General features: G+C 30.9%; 1 protein-coding gene across 2 annotated transcripts; it reads right to left on the reverse strand.

Moving 5' to 3' along the window:
- Window positions 1-985: 985 nt before the first annotated feature.
- On the reverse strand, window positions 986-17,004 carry LOC111421625 (lysophospholipid acyltransferase 6). Of its 2 annotated transcripts, XM_071194802.1 has the most exons (11): window positions 16,903-17,004; window positions 16,457-16,730; window positions 16,281-16,382; window positions 8,079-8,224; window positions 7,879-7,956; window positions 7,736-7,827; window positions 7,433-7,677; window positions 2,248-2,601; window positions 1,988-2,188; window positions 1,776-1,927; window positions 986-1,715 (listed from the first exon to the last, which is right to left on the reverse strand). In XM_071194802.1, the coding sequence occupies exons 3-11, from the start codon at window positions 16,359-16,361 to the stop codon at window positions 1,535-1,537; spliced, it is 1,530 nt and encodes a 509-aa protein (XP_071050903.1). In that variant the 5' UTR covers window positions 16,362-16,382; window positions 16,457-16,730; window positions 16,903-17,004; the 3' UTR covers window positions 986-1,534. The 2 variants fall into 2 exon arrangements, with proteins under 2 accessions (XP_071050903.1, XP_071050904.1); XM_071194803.1 differs by lacking the exon at window positions 16,903-17,004 and having other exon boundaries at window positions 7,879-7,952; window positions 16,457-16,675.
- Window positions 17,005-18,093: the final 1,089 nt, after the last annotated feature.

Raw genomic sequence — 18,093 nt, forward strand, 5'->3', positions numbered from 1 at the left:
AAGGCAGTATTTAGTGTTCCAGACGCTGTATTTAGACCTGTCGGAAGTATGTAGTCTTCAGAAAGCAATATTTAGTCTTCTAGAAGCAGTATCTAGTCTTCTGCCAACGTTATGTATGTTTTCTCCAACAATATCTTATCTTTCTTTTGCAGTACTTAGACCTGTCAGCAGTATCTAGTCTTCAGAAAGCAGTATTTAGTTTTTTAGAAGCAGTATCTAGTCTTCTGCCAACGTTATGTATGTTTTGTTCTTGTTACTGACAGCAACTTCTTTCTGGGTGTCTATCATCATTTTTTGGGAGCCTCTTATTATCTATGCGGATCTTGTACCACCCGGTACCTCATTTCTGCAGCTGTTACTTTGCTTTTGTGATTATCCTGCATTGGCAAAGTTTCCATATTGGTGATTTCCTGTTCTGTGCAATAACAAGACAAGTCCATTGGTTTCTTGTTCATATTCTTCGCATTCTTTTATTGAATACATAAGTATTGCCATGAAAAATCATGTTTGGTTTATAATCAATTTTTTATTTTCTCTAAACAGTAATTTCAGACTTCATGTGGACTTTGAACAATGTAATTCCTTTTTTGCTGAAGTCTAGTTTATAACTATTGCAATTTCAGACTTTTTCTTGCAAATTAATCTTCTGACCAGAGACTATTCCCTTAAATTTGATTTTTTACTAGTATAATTCTTAAATTTTTGCTGAAGTATGGATTATGATTATTCCAGTCTTTTTTAAGTTTATTTATATTGCTTTGATTATATATTTTTTTTAATTAAAATGCATTTTTTAATTTTTTTAAACTAAAATGAATTTTTAATTTTTCCCCCGCATTCCGCCTAAAATGCTTGGTGGAGGGGCGCCACTCCAGTTTCCGGTTCTCGTAATCATTTCCACTCAATCGAAGGTGTAGAGAGAACAATAGTTGTTGGAGGCTACCTAAAAAGTTAATAAAAAATGGTAGAAAATTAAAAAACGGAATAAAATTGTGCGCATTCAATTTATTTTGACATAACATGTAAAATTTGGGAATAAAATATATGTATGTACGTATTATTAAATTTTCGGCTTTTTTATATATAAATAGGAAGACAATTACAAATAATATTTGCTCTTAGATTTGTTTCTTAGATTTTATCCTAAAATTTATTGTTTATTTATTTTTTTTTCATACAAAGATTTCTACTTAACTGTACGTATTATTTCCAAGTTATTTTATAACAATTTCAAACCCTTCTTTTTTGATATTGATTTTTTACACAGCCACGCGCTAGAAATTATTAAATTAAAACCAATTCGCAATAAAAACAATTTTTGTTTATGGTTAGGATTAAATAAGACCTAATTATAACGTATTTTTGTCCTATTTTGGAAGCACCAGCGGTTTAAAAAAAGAAGCCCAATATGGAAGAAGCATTCGATGTGCGTTTAAACAATACAATTTATAAAAATTCTTAATTGACTAAATAAATCAAAATTCATCGAAAAAAAAGTCGTGTATTACAAAATTTCAATTGAATTCGATTCAAATTAATCGTGATGATTATTTGAAATCGGTCTACTGGCAGTTTTCAAAACGTTCGTAAAACTTTCGGTCACCGTTCCTGTTCCTGTTGCGGTTGATGCGAACGAAACTTGGGCTCTTGGAATCACACGAGGCACTACAAATAGGGCCAACAACGCTAAGATATGAAGGCACATGTACATATGTCTGAAAAGTGATTAAAAACAATTAAGATAAAAAAAGAGAAAGAAACAATTAAAAACTTACACGTAAAGTCTTAGTCCGGCCCAAAACTCCAACAAAACGAACGTAAAAGTGATATAAGCCATTACAAATTTTGTTGTGGCAAAGGTTACAATATCGTAAAACAATTTTAATTCGCTCGTTTTCGTGAAATAACCACGAATTGTTCTTCTCATCTATTATGAAAAAAAAAAAAAATAGTAATTTGAGAAAATTTTTGATATTAAAATAATTACATTTCTTGCGGCAAAAGTAAAAAGTGCACCATTTGCAAAAGTTACATAATAACCAGGATAAAAACCATGCCACAGGGCCGATAAACCATACGTTAAAACCGTGGCGTACTTTTTATCGACTCGATCATAAACGACTCTTCTTAACCAAATATTGGTCCCGATATTCCAAGATTCGATACTCGATCTTAAACTAGTTGAAAACTGAACATAAACAAATTTTATCATCTACACCAACAATTGTTTTTTAAAATTTTTATTACCTCAAATCCAATAATACTAATATTACTAAACTTATTCCAATTTGGATTTCCCTTATTGTCAAATCCATTAAATCCGATTCCGGAATTATTACAGATCGCATCGGCAAAAAGCCAAGCAAAATAATACTTGCAACGAACCAAAAAAGTTGCCATATGAAGGTAAAAAAGTTTGTATAACAAACTCGATTTTTGCACAAAATCGTCATCTTTTACACCTTGTATCGAATAAGATGGGATAAACTTTACAAAAATTACGACAGAAATCATTGCCATTACCACTTTTTTAGCCACAGCTCGTTTTGCTGATGGCTCAAAAACCATTCTGTTACCGTTTTGAGTCGCCATTTGATTGGACTATAACAAAAATTAATAAATAAATAACTAAAAGGAAACTTAATTTATTTACCAGTGTGAAGTTACCCATAAATTCCATCCATAAAAAAAACTTTTTTGTTTGTGTATCGATTTTAATGATTAATAGCTCATTAGAAAGATCTCGTAGAGTAGAGCCTAGTATATAGTCAACTATCAACGATCGGATCAACGCACAAAACTATAATCCGATGTTCGGGATTGTTCGGGAATGTTCGAACATGTATGGTAAAAGATGTGCTTATGGTTGTAATTTGTTTAAGTATCGGAGTCGTGTAATCAGGGTGTGATGGCATTTATTTGAATACAAGTAAGTTTATTAATAATTTTTATAACTTATAAAGGCGCTAGCAAAAACATATTTTTTAGTACTTATTCCTTTGACTCTTCTGCTCGTACTTTGAGGTTAAGGGGTTAATAACATGAACCGTAAACGAGGAACGCTATTAAATTTTTTAAATACCAGTTCAACGTCTCAAGAAAAAGTCACCGAAACAGAACTTGGTTGTCCACCAGAAAAGAAGAGAAAACCTTTTATCATAGACTACAATCAGGAATATTTAAAATATGGTTTTATTCTTTGGCTCAAATCTACGGACGAAGATGTACGTCCGATATGTATCATTTGCCAAGAAGTCTTTGTAAATGATGCTATGAAACCATCAAAAATGTTACGACATTTGAAATCTAAACATTCCACGTTGGAAAATAAACCTTGTGAATATTTTGAACGTAAGAAACAAGAATTAGGATTACAAACAAAGGCATTTAAGCAAAACTTTGTTCAAAATAAGTCACTACTGAAATGCTCATACCTAGTTGCTCATCGGATTGCTAAAACCAAAAAATCATTTACCACTGGAGAAAATTTAATAAAACCGGTTTTAATAGACGTTTGTTCAGAAATGTTTGGACCCTCCGCTGCTGACAAAATTAAAACAATTCCCTTATCTAATGATACCATAAGAAAAAGAATTGAAAAAATATTAGAGAATGTGGAGTCTCAATTAATTCGTAAGATAAAGGAATCAATTTTTTTTGCAATTCAAATTGATGAGTCGTGCGACATTGCTAAAAAGACCATATTAATTTGTTACATTAGATACATTGATTTTGTCTTTAAAGAAATAAAAGAAGATTTACTGTGTTGTATCGAATTGGTTTCATACACAACAAGTTCTGAAGTTTTTAACGCACTCAATGCTTATATTATTAAACACTCTTTAGAATGGAAAAACAAGAAAAAAAAGAATTCAGGAAGTAGCTAATTCTGATTTCCTAATTACCCACTACATAATCCACAGACAGCATTTAGCAGCGAAAAGTCTATCAACCGAATTAAATGAGGTTTTAGCGGAATCTATAAAAATTATAAATTTTATAAAAAAAGGCGATTTGAATAGTAGGTTATTTGCAATATTTTGTCAAGAGATTGGTGCAGAATATGAACAATTATTGCTGCACACAGAAGTGAGGTGGCTTTCGCGAGGTAAGATTTTAACTAGGCTTTTTGAGTTAAGAACGGAAGTCGAAATATTTTTAATTGACAAAGAGAATCCTTTAAAAGTACATTTATCAGATATAGAATGATATAGAATGCGTTTCATTTGTTTAATAAAATAGCTGCGGTTAAGAAAAAAATAAACTTTTGGTTGAATAAAATAAATAGTAATAATATTGATATATTCAATAATTATTATGATTTTGTTAATTCACAGCATGATTTAAACCTAGCAAAATTAAACAGTATTATTGCACACCACTTACAATCTTTAAATAGTAGTTTCGAAAGATATTTTCCATCTAAAAACACCAAATATGAAAAAAATTTGTGGATAACAAACCCTTTCATAACATATGACAATAGTCAATTAAATTTAAGTCACAGAGAATATGAGTCGTCCTGGAGATTAGCTCAGACATAATGTTGAAAAGAAATTTTTCAAGCATGTCTTTAGATAAATTTTGGGTCAATACGAGAAATGAATATCCATCTCTATACGAAAAACCGATGAAAATGTTACTCCCTTTCGCAACAACGTATTTATGTGAAACGAGATTTTCAGCTATGACTGTTATAAAAAATAAGTTTAGAAATCGGCTTTCGGTTGTTTCACCACTCCGACTTAGCCTGACTAATTTAGAGCCCACAATTGAAAAGTTAATTGAAGAGGAGCAGCAGCAATCGTCACATTAATGCCAAATAAACAAAAATTAGATATTTAATTTTTTGCTAAACTTAGGATTGATTTTTATTTTGTTTATATGCAATGATTATGTGATTTTGTTTTTAATTTTCTGTTTTTTGTTAAAGATTTATTTATTTATAAATTATAATAAATACTTATTTTTATATTCACGTACTGTTGTAAATAAAAATATTACAATAGTAGTTCATTAATACCTATTGAAATTTTTTGTTCAAAATAATTGGCACAATTTTTGGACAAATTCTACAGGTCCGCAGGTCTAAAAAGGTTGAGAAACGCTGCTGTAGATCATATCATAGTAATGGCGGCGCGAAATTCTAACAATAACGGTAATTAAAAGAGTACGAACGTTATAAACAATCATACCCATAAATATAACTTTTTTGGTAATTGTCCGATTTTAATGTGTGATACCTTTCTAGAAAGGGCTCGTCCTGTAGATCATATCATAGTAATGGCGGCGCGAAATTCTAACAATAACGGTATTTAAACAATTAAAAAGGTTATAAACAATCATATCCATAAATATAACTTTTTTGTTAATTGTCTGTAACTAACTAATAACTAATAAATATAACTAATAAATATTACGCGTTTTGTTAATACGAGATGTGTAATAAACGCAAAGTGCCAGAAGAGAGTTGAGCGAAACGCTTACGGAACAACAGAAAAGTTGTTAAGAAAGTGATGAATCCAAAAATTAAACATAATCATTCCTTTATTACCAACAACAACGTTATAATGCCACTTAAATTGCCGAAAAACTATGTAGTAGCCGTGTTCAATAAAGGAAAGTTATACTACAGCAGTTTTCAAACGCTTTTACAGCATAAAAATATCTCTGATATGTACTTAAATAATTTTGTAATAGAATAATATTTTGCAATATTATGTTCAAAGGCATTGGACGTCAATGTTGCAGACTTAATCACTCATACAATAACATATATGGATCCATTAATATACAATTCACAGTATGAAAATACGACCTTTAACAACAGCCGGGAACATTTAAAACATATTTCGAAAATTAATTAATTGTGGAGTTCTTGTCTGTCATTTGATTGACCGTATATTATCAAATAAACCAGTTAAATCATTCAATGTAGATTCACATAGAAACATCATTATTGAAACTTTATTAAAAAAAACTCCAACTCATTAAAGAAAAATGTCTCTATTTCGCTGAAGAGGTTCATAATGAATTCAAATGCAAGTAATGCTCGTAGATGGCGCATGATACCTGCAAAAGTAGTTTGGACGAACTGTGTGAATTTTGTAGACACCGACCTTAAACTGTGATGGGGCCGTTACACATTCTTTTTTTTATTGGCTTATTCGATAGTTTAGCAAAATTGAAGACTTCTATTAATTTTTTATTTTTCAAACTGGGCCTTACTTTTTCAAAAAAAAAATCTTCTTGATCTTAAGTCAAAACCTAGTAAACGACACCAAACCTGTTATAGAGGGGATTTTGAATTTTAATATTAATTATTGCAAAAATTAAACAATTTTAGGATCTGAAAATGTTACCAATCCTTCTACTTTTACATACTTTATCGATTTTTTGAAAAATGGTCTTTCTATTCGATTTAGGATAACGGCCCTATACGGTACAATAAAAATGTGCCATGAATTTTTATATACAATTTAATGTAGCAACTAAATGTAACTACAATTAAATTAGATTTTAATAGTTGACTACTTATACAATTTTGTTTAATTGATCTCATTTTGTAAATAATAGTTGTAGTGAGTTTTAGATAATTATTATCTTTACAGAAAAATTATATAATATACAGTTGACTTGTCGTTAATAATAATGAATTATAGTATTTTATTAATATACTGTGTTTTTACTTATTATAAAAGTCGGACAATTACTAACAATGTTTAAAGGACTAAGAATATAATTATTTATAACGTTTTTAATCATTTAATTACCCTTATTATTAGAATTTCGCGCTGCCATTACTATGACATGATCTATAGGAAGAACCCTTTCCAAAAAAGTATTACACATTAAAATCGGACAATTAACAAAATAGTTATATTTATGGGTAAGATTGTTTATAACGTTTTTACTCGTTTAATTACCGTTATTGTTAGAATTTCGCGCCGCCATTACTATGATATGATCTACAGAACGAGCCCTTTCCAAAAAGGTATCACACATTTAAATCGGACCATTAACAAAAAAGTTATTCTTATGGATATGATTTTGCTTTTCAAAGAACCGCCTGGCGCCACGTACGTCTGGAAACAGGTTCGTGTTTTGTTGCACTTTTCTAATTACCCATATGATTTAGCGACGACCAAAATTCACCAGTATATGCATTCTGATTTGGTAATCATACCTGATAGTATGTTAATTAGTTTTCAATTTTTGGGACTCTAAAGTTAGAGAATTTTCTTATATATTTTACTGTTTTTCGCGGAATTTAAGGTGTTCCCGCCCAAAATCTGTACCGCCAAAACTATGTTAGGCCCTACTCTACGAGATCTTTCTAATGAGCTATTAATCATTAAAATCGATACACAAACAAAAAAGTTTTTTTTATGGATAGAATTTATGGGTAACTTCACATGGGTAATTTATTTACCGAACTTTGGGCTGATAAAAAGTTATTTCCATCTATAAAATCAATGTAATCCTTGTAGTACAAAGCCGGTCCCGCCATTAAAGACGGGAATTGCAGGGCGTAACTAAAATACTCTAAAGCCGATGGAATCTTTTTAATTGCGTAAAATTGTTGCGTTTTAGATAAATCCGAATCGTTTTTTGTTAGCCCATCGTGCAAACAAAACGCTAAACTTGTTACTTTTTGTGTTATTATCATAAGGGGACCTAATAAATAATAAATTTGGCTATATTCTTTATATTGTTTAAATTAAGCGTTATTTACCTGATATATCAAGCGTATATGATGCGTAATCGTATATTTGTCGATGTAAATGAATACAAGACAAGTATAATAAAGCAACAGCTAAAACCAATCTGCAAAAAAATTTTTATTAAAACACTCTGTATGCGCAAAAGATTTTATACCTTTGCATAATATCCGGACTTGTAGTACGTATAACGATGTAACAAAGAGCAGGAAGACCAGCTAAGTGAATGGCCTGCCTAAAAGGAAGAAAAAGTTAATCGGAATCGAAAATTGGTTGTTTTGAAAAAGCCATTCATATTAAAAAATGAAAAAAATATAGAAAGCTTTTCCAAAACATTGTTTTCGACTCGGACATTACATTCCAAAGCAGAAGTAACCGATGAACAAGCCGAAAATCAACCCGAAACCGTGTCTTGTACCTGATTTTGTTTTCGACGGATGGAGTACGGTGCGAAATAGTGATGCCAAAGCCAAAGCCACAAATTGGCTTATAACAAAATTAGCCTACAAAAAAAGACAAACATTAAAAAATAAATATTTAATTATAAAAAGAAGATTTTTGGAAAAAAAAAAATTTGAGATAACTCAAACAGGACAAATATTTACGTTTTTATTGATATCTTTGTTATTAAACTTAAACAATATCAACGTTCTACTATAAATAAGCGATTGTGTATGTGAACCTTTTGAACTTAATGATATAAAATAATCGCGTGACATCGCAACACAATGCAAAATATATTCCAGTGCATATGAAAATATGCACATAGGTGTAACATATTCGCCGATGACACTGCATATACAAGAAAGTATTTATAGCACAAATAATATCATCCATTATTTTTAAACGCGCTACGTATTATAACTGCTGCCATGAATCGAATAAATCAATTTATTATAGGTTGCGACGGTTTTATCAATACAACCTCAATCGACGAAGCATCTTTATTTTTGGGCGATTGCATTTACTTTCAGTGACATTGAACGACTATTAACGTTGTTCGACCATGGAAATTGGATCTCCCATTCAAATTGAAACAATTTTTCAATAAAGGGGTTAAGTTGCACATGAGAAAACATTTTTATTAAATTATAACATGTTATTTTTGTTCCAAGTAATATTAGAATCATAATATCATAAATTAACACGTTGGCTACCAAAGCCATGAGAAAGTGTGTGATTCATATGTTGTCACGTGTTAAAAGTAACTAATTATAAGATTAAGAGTAAATGAGTACAAGTTCTGCTGCGAAAAATTGAGTGTGATTCAGTACAAAATATCGTCGGTATACAAGAGAATGTGACCAAGTCCAAAATTTTAGATTTTTAGGTTTCAATACTCATGTACCGGAAATTCAATATTATTTTTCTGGAAAAAATGAACAAGTCCAAAAATGCCATAATAATGCTTATAATTTCAAATTCCATAATGACCAAGTCCATTTTGTAAAAACCTGTACAGGAGAAAATGACTAAGTGGACTTAGTCATGTTTTCTTGTCAATATTTTTATCTCAAGGATTTGTCTTAAATTAAGATAGCCATGCATTATGCTTAACGAAAAAAAAGATACAGAAATATGATGTGACAGACAGGGAAAAGAGAGTGATGTTTGAAGTTTAAACAGTTTATCATAACAATAATTATTACTTAAATCAAAATAAAATTGTGTTCTATGTTATTAGACTCAGTATCACAGTCTATCCTATGACAGACAAAAGGATTTTATAATTAATACCGTTGCAACTTCTGAATGCCGAAGAAAACGAACGAGGGACTCTAGTAGACCTGCAAAAAATGTCTCTAAAATTTATACATTTGTTAAAAAGGGAGAAAAGAAAAGAGTTTGTAAAAATTTTTACTTAAAAACCTTGTCGATAAGTCATGGACCGGTTGATTTTGCTATAATGAACATAGACACAAATGGAATAAATCATTCAATTCAAGATCGACGAGGAAAAAGTTTCCCAGGAAATAAGACTAAACCTGTCATTTTGAATGAGGTGAAGAGACATATAAAATCATTTCCTGTGATGGAATCACACTATTGTAGACGTGGAACTACACGGAAGTATCTTGACTCTACCTTATCCATTCTTAAAATGTATGAATTGTACAAAGATTTACAGATCAGCAATCAAAAGGATTTTGTTTCTCCAATAACATATAGGAGGGTGTTTTGTACGCAGTATAACTTATCTTTCTTCAATCCAAAGAAAGATCAACGTTTGCTGTGTGTTAAAGAAGCTAAATCTATTGAAAAATCAGAAGAATTTCTTTCTCACATAAAGCGAAGGGATGATGCTAATAGAGCAAAAGATTTAGATAAACAAAGAGCAATTCATGACAAAACTTTTGTATCAGTAAGTTTTGACTTACAGAGTGTCCTGCAAATTCCATGCTCCGATGTATCACCTCTTTACTACAGTCGAAAGCTATGTGCATACAATTTAGCAATTTATGAAGCAGGTCCACCAAATAAGGGATATTGTTACCTTTGGTTCGAAGTTGATGGCCAACGAGGAAGTTGTGAAATAGGTACAGCTTTATTGAAGTGGTTTAAAACTTTGCCTGATACTGTCAAAGAAGTGTCACTCTTTGTGGCGGCCAAAACCGAAATAAATACATTGCGGCTCTTTTGTTGTTTGTAGTCAACCAGTTACCTATAGAGATTATTACTCACAACTTTTTAGAAAAAGGTCACTCGCACATGGAGGCCGATTCGATGCATAGTGCAATTGAAAGTGCAAAAAATACATTCCTATATTTTGTCTTAATGATTGGAAGACAATTATGACACTAGCAAGATCCAAGAGAGGCAAAAATAAAACTTCTGGTGCCTACATTGTAAAGCAAATGACTTACCGTGACATTATTGACTTGAAAGCACTCAATACATCTGTACTACAAAATACAATTCGGGATGAAGGGGGAGAAAAAATAGAATGGTTAAAGATCAAACAATTAAGGTACGAAAAAGAGAAAAAAAAGTTTATAATGTTCCGATACAACTATGATGAAGAGTATAAAATATTTAACATTAAAGGCAAAGCAAAAGGTAGGCCCAGTAATAATATTCCAAAAGAAACTGAGTTAAAGAAATGTTATACTGAACCCTTGCCTATATCGATCAAGAAGAAAAACGATTTAATTCAACTTTGCCGTAAGGGGGTAATTCCGATCGAATACCATGGTTGGTACTTTGACATACCGAGTGACAATTCCTTGAAAGACCACCCTCACACAATGAATATAGTGATGAAGACATTTATTTTGGAAATAAATAAATAAACATATGAAGTTGAAACTAGTTACCACTACTTGTTTAATTATAGTCTTTTTTAAGTTTAAATACATATTCTAGAATCTGCATTGTTCATAGAAACCATTACAAACCTATGCAGTTGAAATGAGTTACTGGTTTAGTATTTGCTTAAATTAATTATAGACTTTTTTAATTTAAAATACATATTCTAAAAACTATATTATTTATAAAAATCATTATAAACTAATCTCACGTAAAATGATTGATTTTATAATAAGAAGCAAAAATTACAATACTAATAACTCAAAACCACTATCTGTGGACTTAGTCACTTCCTCTTGTATACCGACGATATGTAGGACCACGAAAATATTCTTAGATTTCCCGAGGTGATGCTGACTGATATCAATAACGACCTAATGAACCAGATCGTAACCAAATTCGTCTGAATCTATAAATTTACAAAGCATTCGCCTTGCCGAGCATGCTGCAACAAGGTCAATAAAAGAAAGGAAAAATGACACAGCAAAGTGTCAAGCTCATACGGTCTCCTCATTCGACGTAAACACCGTACGTCATGTAACTACGTAAACATGTTTTCAAACGGTTGTAGCAAGGAAACGATACGTTTTCTGACATTGGAACTCATGTTACCGGTTCCAATTCAAAATATTAGCCCCCTCTGTATATAACGGTCAGAAAGTTTGGCATTATCATTGCTGTAATAAGTGTATTCTTCTGTTCCTCTTATGTCAGAGTATGCCATTTCTTGCCTAATTCTAAAAGAAGTAGAATTTTTATTGCATTTTCCCGTTTGACATTTAGACCAGTGTTTCCCAATCTTTTTTGTGTTTTAGGAAAAAAACAAGGAAATTTTCAAAACATAATTGAGAATTGAAATTAAAGAACAAACTAATTTTAATGATAGGTTTTTATATTCCTTCTTCAGATTTAGTGAGATCCTTGCGTTTGATATTGACAGCAAAGAGATTTTATGCCAGGTTCCAATTTAGTTAATTTCAGTCCCAAGTCCCCCCACTTGGTTATATCCAACCAATTTCTTTTGTTTTAGCAACAAATCGTTTATGACACAAAATTCGCTTTCAACTAAATATGAAGACATTAGTTCTCTTGCGCATTTAATTGCATTTGGATATTTTAATTTCGGTTTCTTCACAAAGCCATATCATATATTAAATAAAGGTTTAATTGATGGGGCTATAAGTTTAGCTAGGACTAGCTTCAATCCAGAAAATGTGAAAATATTTTTTGATAAATTAGATGAAGTTATTTCCAGATATGGATTTTCATCATCTGATATTTACAATCTAGATGAGGTAGGTTCTAGTTTTAAGAAACAAACTTTATGTCATAGAGTGTGTTTTTTCCAGAAGGTTCAGAAAATAATCGCCAAAAAAAGGTCAGTGTCAAATAGGGCAAGTAACCTCAAGAGAACGTGGCGAATTAATAACCCAAGTGGGAATAATAGGTGCCAATGGCATAGCTCTACCAAGTGTGTGAGTCTTTCCTAGACAAAGATTTGACCAAAAAAGAATGATGTAAGGTGTTCCTGATAAGACCGGCGCTATTGGACTGATACATAAATCAGGCTGGATGACCAGTGACAATTTTATTAAAGTATGTATTAGAAAATTTTGTAAAACACACTCGTTGTTCCATAGAAAAGAAAGTTCTCCTTATAATGGATAACCATGAATCCCATTTGTCAGTTGAAGCACTTGATTACAGTAAATCCAAGTAGTAAGCTCCAGTATTCGGGCCATTTAAAACTTTTTTTAATCACGGTACAGATTCTTGGATGTTATCCCATTCAGGTCAAACACTAACAATTTATGATCTCCCAGTAATCTGCTGTATGCTTTGGGATCAAATTCAAATGCACCGGTATTTCGCCTTTTCATATAGCAGTTTTTACAGAGGAAGATAGACCTTTGCCTGTTGGAAAAACTGATCAATTATAAAAATTACAAACAAGAATTATAAAAATCTTCTAGCAACAAGCTCAACACCTTCAACCAGTACAACATCTCAAGCTACACCATTTGTCTCAAAATATCAAAATATGAAATAACTAGTAGAAAAGAAAAATATTTGTGTAAAACATTAAAACCAAAAGTGGAAGAGGCGAAAAGGCGAATTGTTTAGGATGAGGTGTCAAGGAAGAAAGTTTTTGAAAGAGATAAAGCAACGGGGAAAATTTTGGATGATGAATCGTCTGATGAGCAATGTGAAGAATGGAAATTAGACAGTTCTGATAACAATTTAAATTCTTCAAATGAATCTGAGGACGATAGAGAAATTATTAACGTGGGTAATTTTATCATTGCCAAAGTTTTCGGTAAGGCTTCAATGAGGCAGTATATCACTCAAGTAAGAGAACCCGATTTCTTGAGTATGGTATTCATTAAATATATGTTTGTAAGTCTGCAGCAATAAATATCAACATTATTATGTAATAGTTCAAACTTTGGACAAAATCAAGCATTTGGAAAATCCCCTCTAAATCCAACAATAATCTTTGGAGTAGTGATGTTTTCTAATGATTTACACAACAACATTTCTTCAACAAAATTACCTTTATCAATATATCGTACATAAGTCAAAAGTACGGACTCACTGTCTCTCAAAGTTGGTTCATCCATCTGCAGAGAAAATGTTCTTGTTTTTAGCTTTTCAATAAGTTGTATTTTAATTTTTTCACTTATTTTATCTATTTTTCTGCTAACAGTATTGTATTGTACAGTATTGTAGTATCTTTATCATCTTTTTCCATAACCATTTTGAGAAATGCTGATATTGGGGGATTGATTAAATTCTCGCCTATAGTATGATTTTTCGCGGGTTTAGCGATGAGTAGAAGAAAACACTGATTTTGAAACGGTAAAGCAGACTTTCTTTTCTTCTAGGTTCATAGAATTTTGAAATGGCAAGCAGCCAAGAAATAATTTTCACTTCTGCAACTTTCTAAGTCTTAGGTGCATACCATGCGTGGTATTTAATTCCTTTTTAACCCGTTTATGCCCACAGTTCCAATAATGGAACTATGGACTAAACGGGTCCATAAAGATTTTTAATAATTTCAGATCCCTCACAACTGCATAACTCATTCATTTAATAGAAGAGGACGATTTTTGGGCCACTAATGTTTTCATCACTCCTCCAGATGATGGTGCTGAAAGTGCCGAAGATAGTGGCAATGAAGACTTCTGTAATGACATAAATAACTAGATGGTCGACAGCTTCATGGCGAAAATTACAAATCAAGGACGGACTTTCACAATTGGTACTAGCGACACTGGCGAAGAGACAAATCGTAACAACGAACCTTTGTCAGAAATACAAAAGAAGTTACCGAAAAAAAGAAACTGGCAAAAATCCGATCTTATTTCTGAATTCCGAACTTTGAGAAACTGATGTAATCAGCACCTATTCCTTCTGATCCGGTGAAATAATAATAATTTTAGCCGTCTTTAGAGACGCACGGCTAAACCCGAATATTTCTAGGTCTAGTGTTAATTCTAGTTTTAATTGTTGTGCAGCGCTAGATGAAGAACTAGAATCATTCGGGTTGGGTTGGGTTGACGGCTAATCTTAAGAGACTTACGATATTTCAAATGATTCTAGTTCTAGATCTAATGTTAGTTCTAGTGACAGTGCAAGTGTAAAACTAGAACTAATACTATACCTAGAACTAGAATCATTTGGGTTTAGCCGTCTTTAGAGACGTGCGACTAAACCCAAATAGTGCTAAATAAAAATAGGTATAGTGTTAGTTCTACATAGTAACAGTGCTAGTGTAAAACTAGAACTAACATTAGATCTAGTTTTACACTTGCACTGTCACTAGAACTAACATTAGATCTAGAACTAGAATCATTTGGGTTTAGCCGTACGTCTCTTAAGACGGCTAAACCCGAATGATTCTAGTTCTTCGTCTAGCGCTACACAACAATTAAAACTAGAACTAACACTATACCTAGAACTAGAATCATTTGGGTTTAGCCGCACGTCTCTAAAGACGGCTAACCCCGAATGATTCTAGTTCTAGGTATACTGTTAGTTCTAGTTTCACACTTGCATTGTCACTAGAACTAACATTAGATCTACAATTTGAAACATTTGGGTTTAGCCGTGTGTCTCTAAAGACGGCTAAATCCGAATGATTCTAGTTTTAGGTCTAGCGCTACACAACAATTAAGAACTAACACTAGAACTAGAAAGTTTCGGGTCTGAAGACGCACGGCTAAACCCGAAAACAACATTGTTCATTAAACAATGGAACATTGTTTCATTAATGGAACATTAAAAAAAAACTTGGAAAATATAGTATTTTCTTAAAAATAATGCTTGAAGTCAGGAACAAAGGATTAATTTGACATAAAAATTAAAAAATTTGGGATAATATTATTGGGATATTTTTTAAAAGATAGTTTTGTTGTTATTTAAACAATTTTAAACGATTTTCATTCGACTCCAAAGTCTAAATGATTTTAATTTCTTTAAATTGTTTCAATTAGATATAAAAATAGATAAAAAACATTGATCTTATAGCAAATTTACGACTACATATTATATTTTTCATAAAACTTCATTGTTTTTGCACTTTTCTCAAAATTTTTAGATGAGATAAGATAAATTATGAGAAATCACCCAATTTACTGATAAAATAATCAATGTAGATAAGAATCTTTTGCAACAAATGCAATTTTTATTTATTAATTAATAAAGGAAATATTTATTGCTAGAAGGGCTAATATTTTTTAAAAGTTGTGTATACATAAAAATAATCCTTGAAAAATCTAGATATACATTAAAATCCAGCTAACAATTAACAATGATGATCGAATTAACAATTTCCTGACGTAATAAGCTATTTTTTAATCTCAAAATAGTCACCTCATCGATATCACGTGATATATTCAAATGGTAGTTGAATCCTTTTAAACAATAAATCGCTCTTAGAACCCTTCTACTTAACCTAACCTCACTTTCGAATACCATGTAACCAATAAATTCTGTTTTATTATAAACAGTTACTTTTTTACAAATATTGAAGTTATTAACGATATATATTAAGGAAGTATTAACGATATAAAAATATTTATAAAAATGAAGAAATAATTCAAGGAATTGCAAGAACATAAAAATTGAGGTTATGTCATGAAGGATTATTTACGCTATTTTTAGAGTTTATGACCTTATTGAAGGGAAATATTTTGCAACTTTTTAAATATTCAAATTATTTTTAATTTTTTTTCTTTGTTAATTAATTACCTGATCTACTTCGACTCCAACGTATTCGGCCAACCTGCTAAAAATCCGACTTCCATCGTAATAATTATTTTCCATTGCCATTTTTGGTGGTGTTGATAATTACTGTAAACACAGAAAAAACTGATTAACTAAAGAATTATAATTACATACATAAATATATGTTATTGAAAACATACCAAAAATTAATCGGTTTTTGGCCAAAAGACCTAAAACCGCTCGTGTTATCCTAAAACGACGAAAAAAATTTTGGAATCTCGGAATTTGCAAAAAAAAAATTAAATAAACTGCTTCGAACCGGTCGGAAATCGTTGATTGAATGTGAAATTGTAAATAGATGGTCTAAAAGGTAGTGAGGTTGTGCGCATGCGCGTAGAGTTTGTTACTCCCCACTTTTCATTTTAAACCGGTTATATTTTGAAGATGACATAACGGGTTAAAACCTGTAAAATACTTGAAACAAATAATTATAATAAAAATTGCAGTTCCATTATTAATATATTTATATAAAAATCCTTTTAAGCTTAGCTTAAGTAAGTTTTTATTAATTAATTTAAATTTATTATTATGTATTTCAAATATTACAATTATCTAAAAATACTTGTATAAATGAATTGAAACTTACCGTAAATATATTTTTTTTTGTAATTGAGGATTGATTTCGCAATTAGTTATTCAGTTTCCTTCACATTTTGAATGTTGCAAAAAAATTAGACTCGATTCATCTGACGTTTATTCACAGACATAAGTGTCACTCAATTTCAAGGGGACCCATTTCATATAGTTGTCGGTAAAGAAGAAAGGGATTTCTTTACACCTACGATTTTCCTAACTCGACTAAGCTAAAAAGTAGTAAAAAAATATTTTTGACGTAAAATTTTGTAAAATTGATAACTGACAGCATATTTTGAATGTCACATGTGTATAGTATGCAAAATCCGTAAAACTTAAGATTAAATAAAAAAATTCTTTTTATATACATAATTTTTTTGAAACTACCATATTCAATTTGACGTTTGTGGAAAGTAAGGTTAAAAAAAGGGTTTTTCTAGAACAGTTACGATTTAACAAATTTTTTGGATTATAAAGGTTATAAAGGAAGTTACATGTAGTATGTAATAAGTAATAAGTAATAATACTAACAGATGTACGTTGGGTTGCCTATAATCAATATGGAAGTGTAACGTAAAACTTTGCTAATTGTCTTGTAGATGGCGCTACTAATAAATTTAAAAAAAAATAACTAATAATGCAACAATCAACTCATTTTATTATAACTTTGTATATTTAATATATAACTTATAATTTCATGATTTCAAGCCGATCCTCCAAAAAGATTTGTTCCATTCTTTTACATTCTACATTTTTATGTCATTTTTTCATCTTTAATAACTACTTAACATTTTACTGATCGGTTAACGCCGAGTTAACTCGTCATTGCACTTGTATTACCTATTTTAATTTATGACACCCAGGGCAATATAGAATAATATAGAATATTGCCCTGGGTATATCCGCTTTATAACAAAAAAGTTACTTTTCTTGATGTTTAGGTTTTTATCACAATTTTGGTATAATTTCAAAAATTTCAACCATGACGGAACGTATCGGCTAGTGATGGAACGTAGAGTGATTTTGCGAAAAGCCGGATATTCGGCATATCTATCCGGTCATTATGGTTATAATTTCTGGTGCATTTCTGAAGTGATACCCTATATTGCCATATTATTGCGATATTTGAATAAAAATAAAATTAATAACAAAGCTGATAAGATATGTTAACTTATTTGGATCCAAGATACAAAATGAACTTTTT

Source organism: Onthophagus taurus, chromosome 3 (assembly GCF_036711975.1).
Source record: "Onthophagus taurus isolate NC chromosome 3, IU_Otau_3.0, whole genome shotgun sequence".
In the NCBI taxonomy this organism is placed as follows: Eukaryota; Metazoa; Arthropoda; class Insecta; order Coleoptera; family Scarabaeidae; genus Onthophagus; species Onthophagus taurus.

Bases quoted from the DNA above. Each gene is read 5' to 3' on its own strand.
- LOC111421625 (XM_071194802.1), bottom strand. From the start codon at position 16,361: ATGGCAATGGAAAATAATTATTACGATGGAAGTCGGATTTTTAGCAGG. The intron at 7,957-8,078 runs GTAATGTCCGAG...TCTTCCTTTTAG, and splicing joins GGTTACTTCTGCTTTGGAAT to GCAGGCCATTCACTTAGCTG. The intron at 2,602-7,432 runs GTAAATAAATTA...TTTTTGTTATAG, and splicing joins TTTTATCAGCCCAAAGTTCG to TCCAATCAAATGGCGACTCA.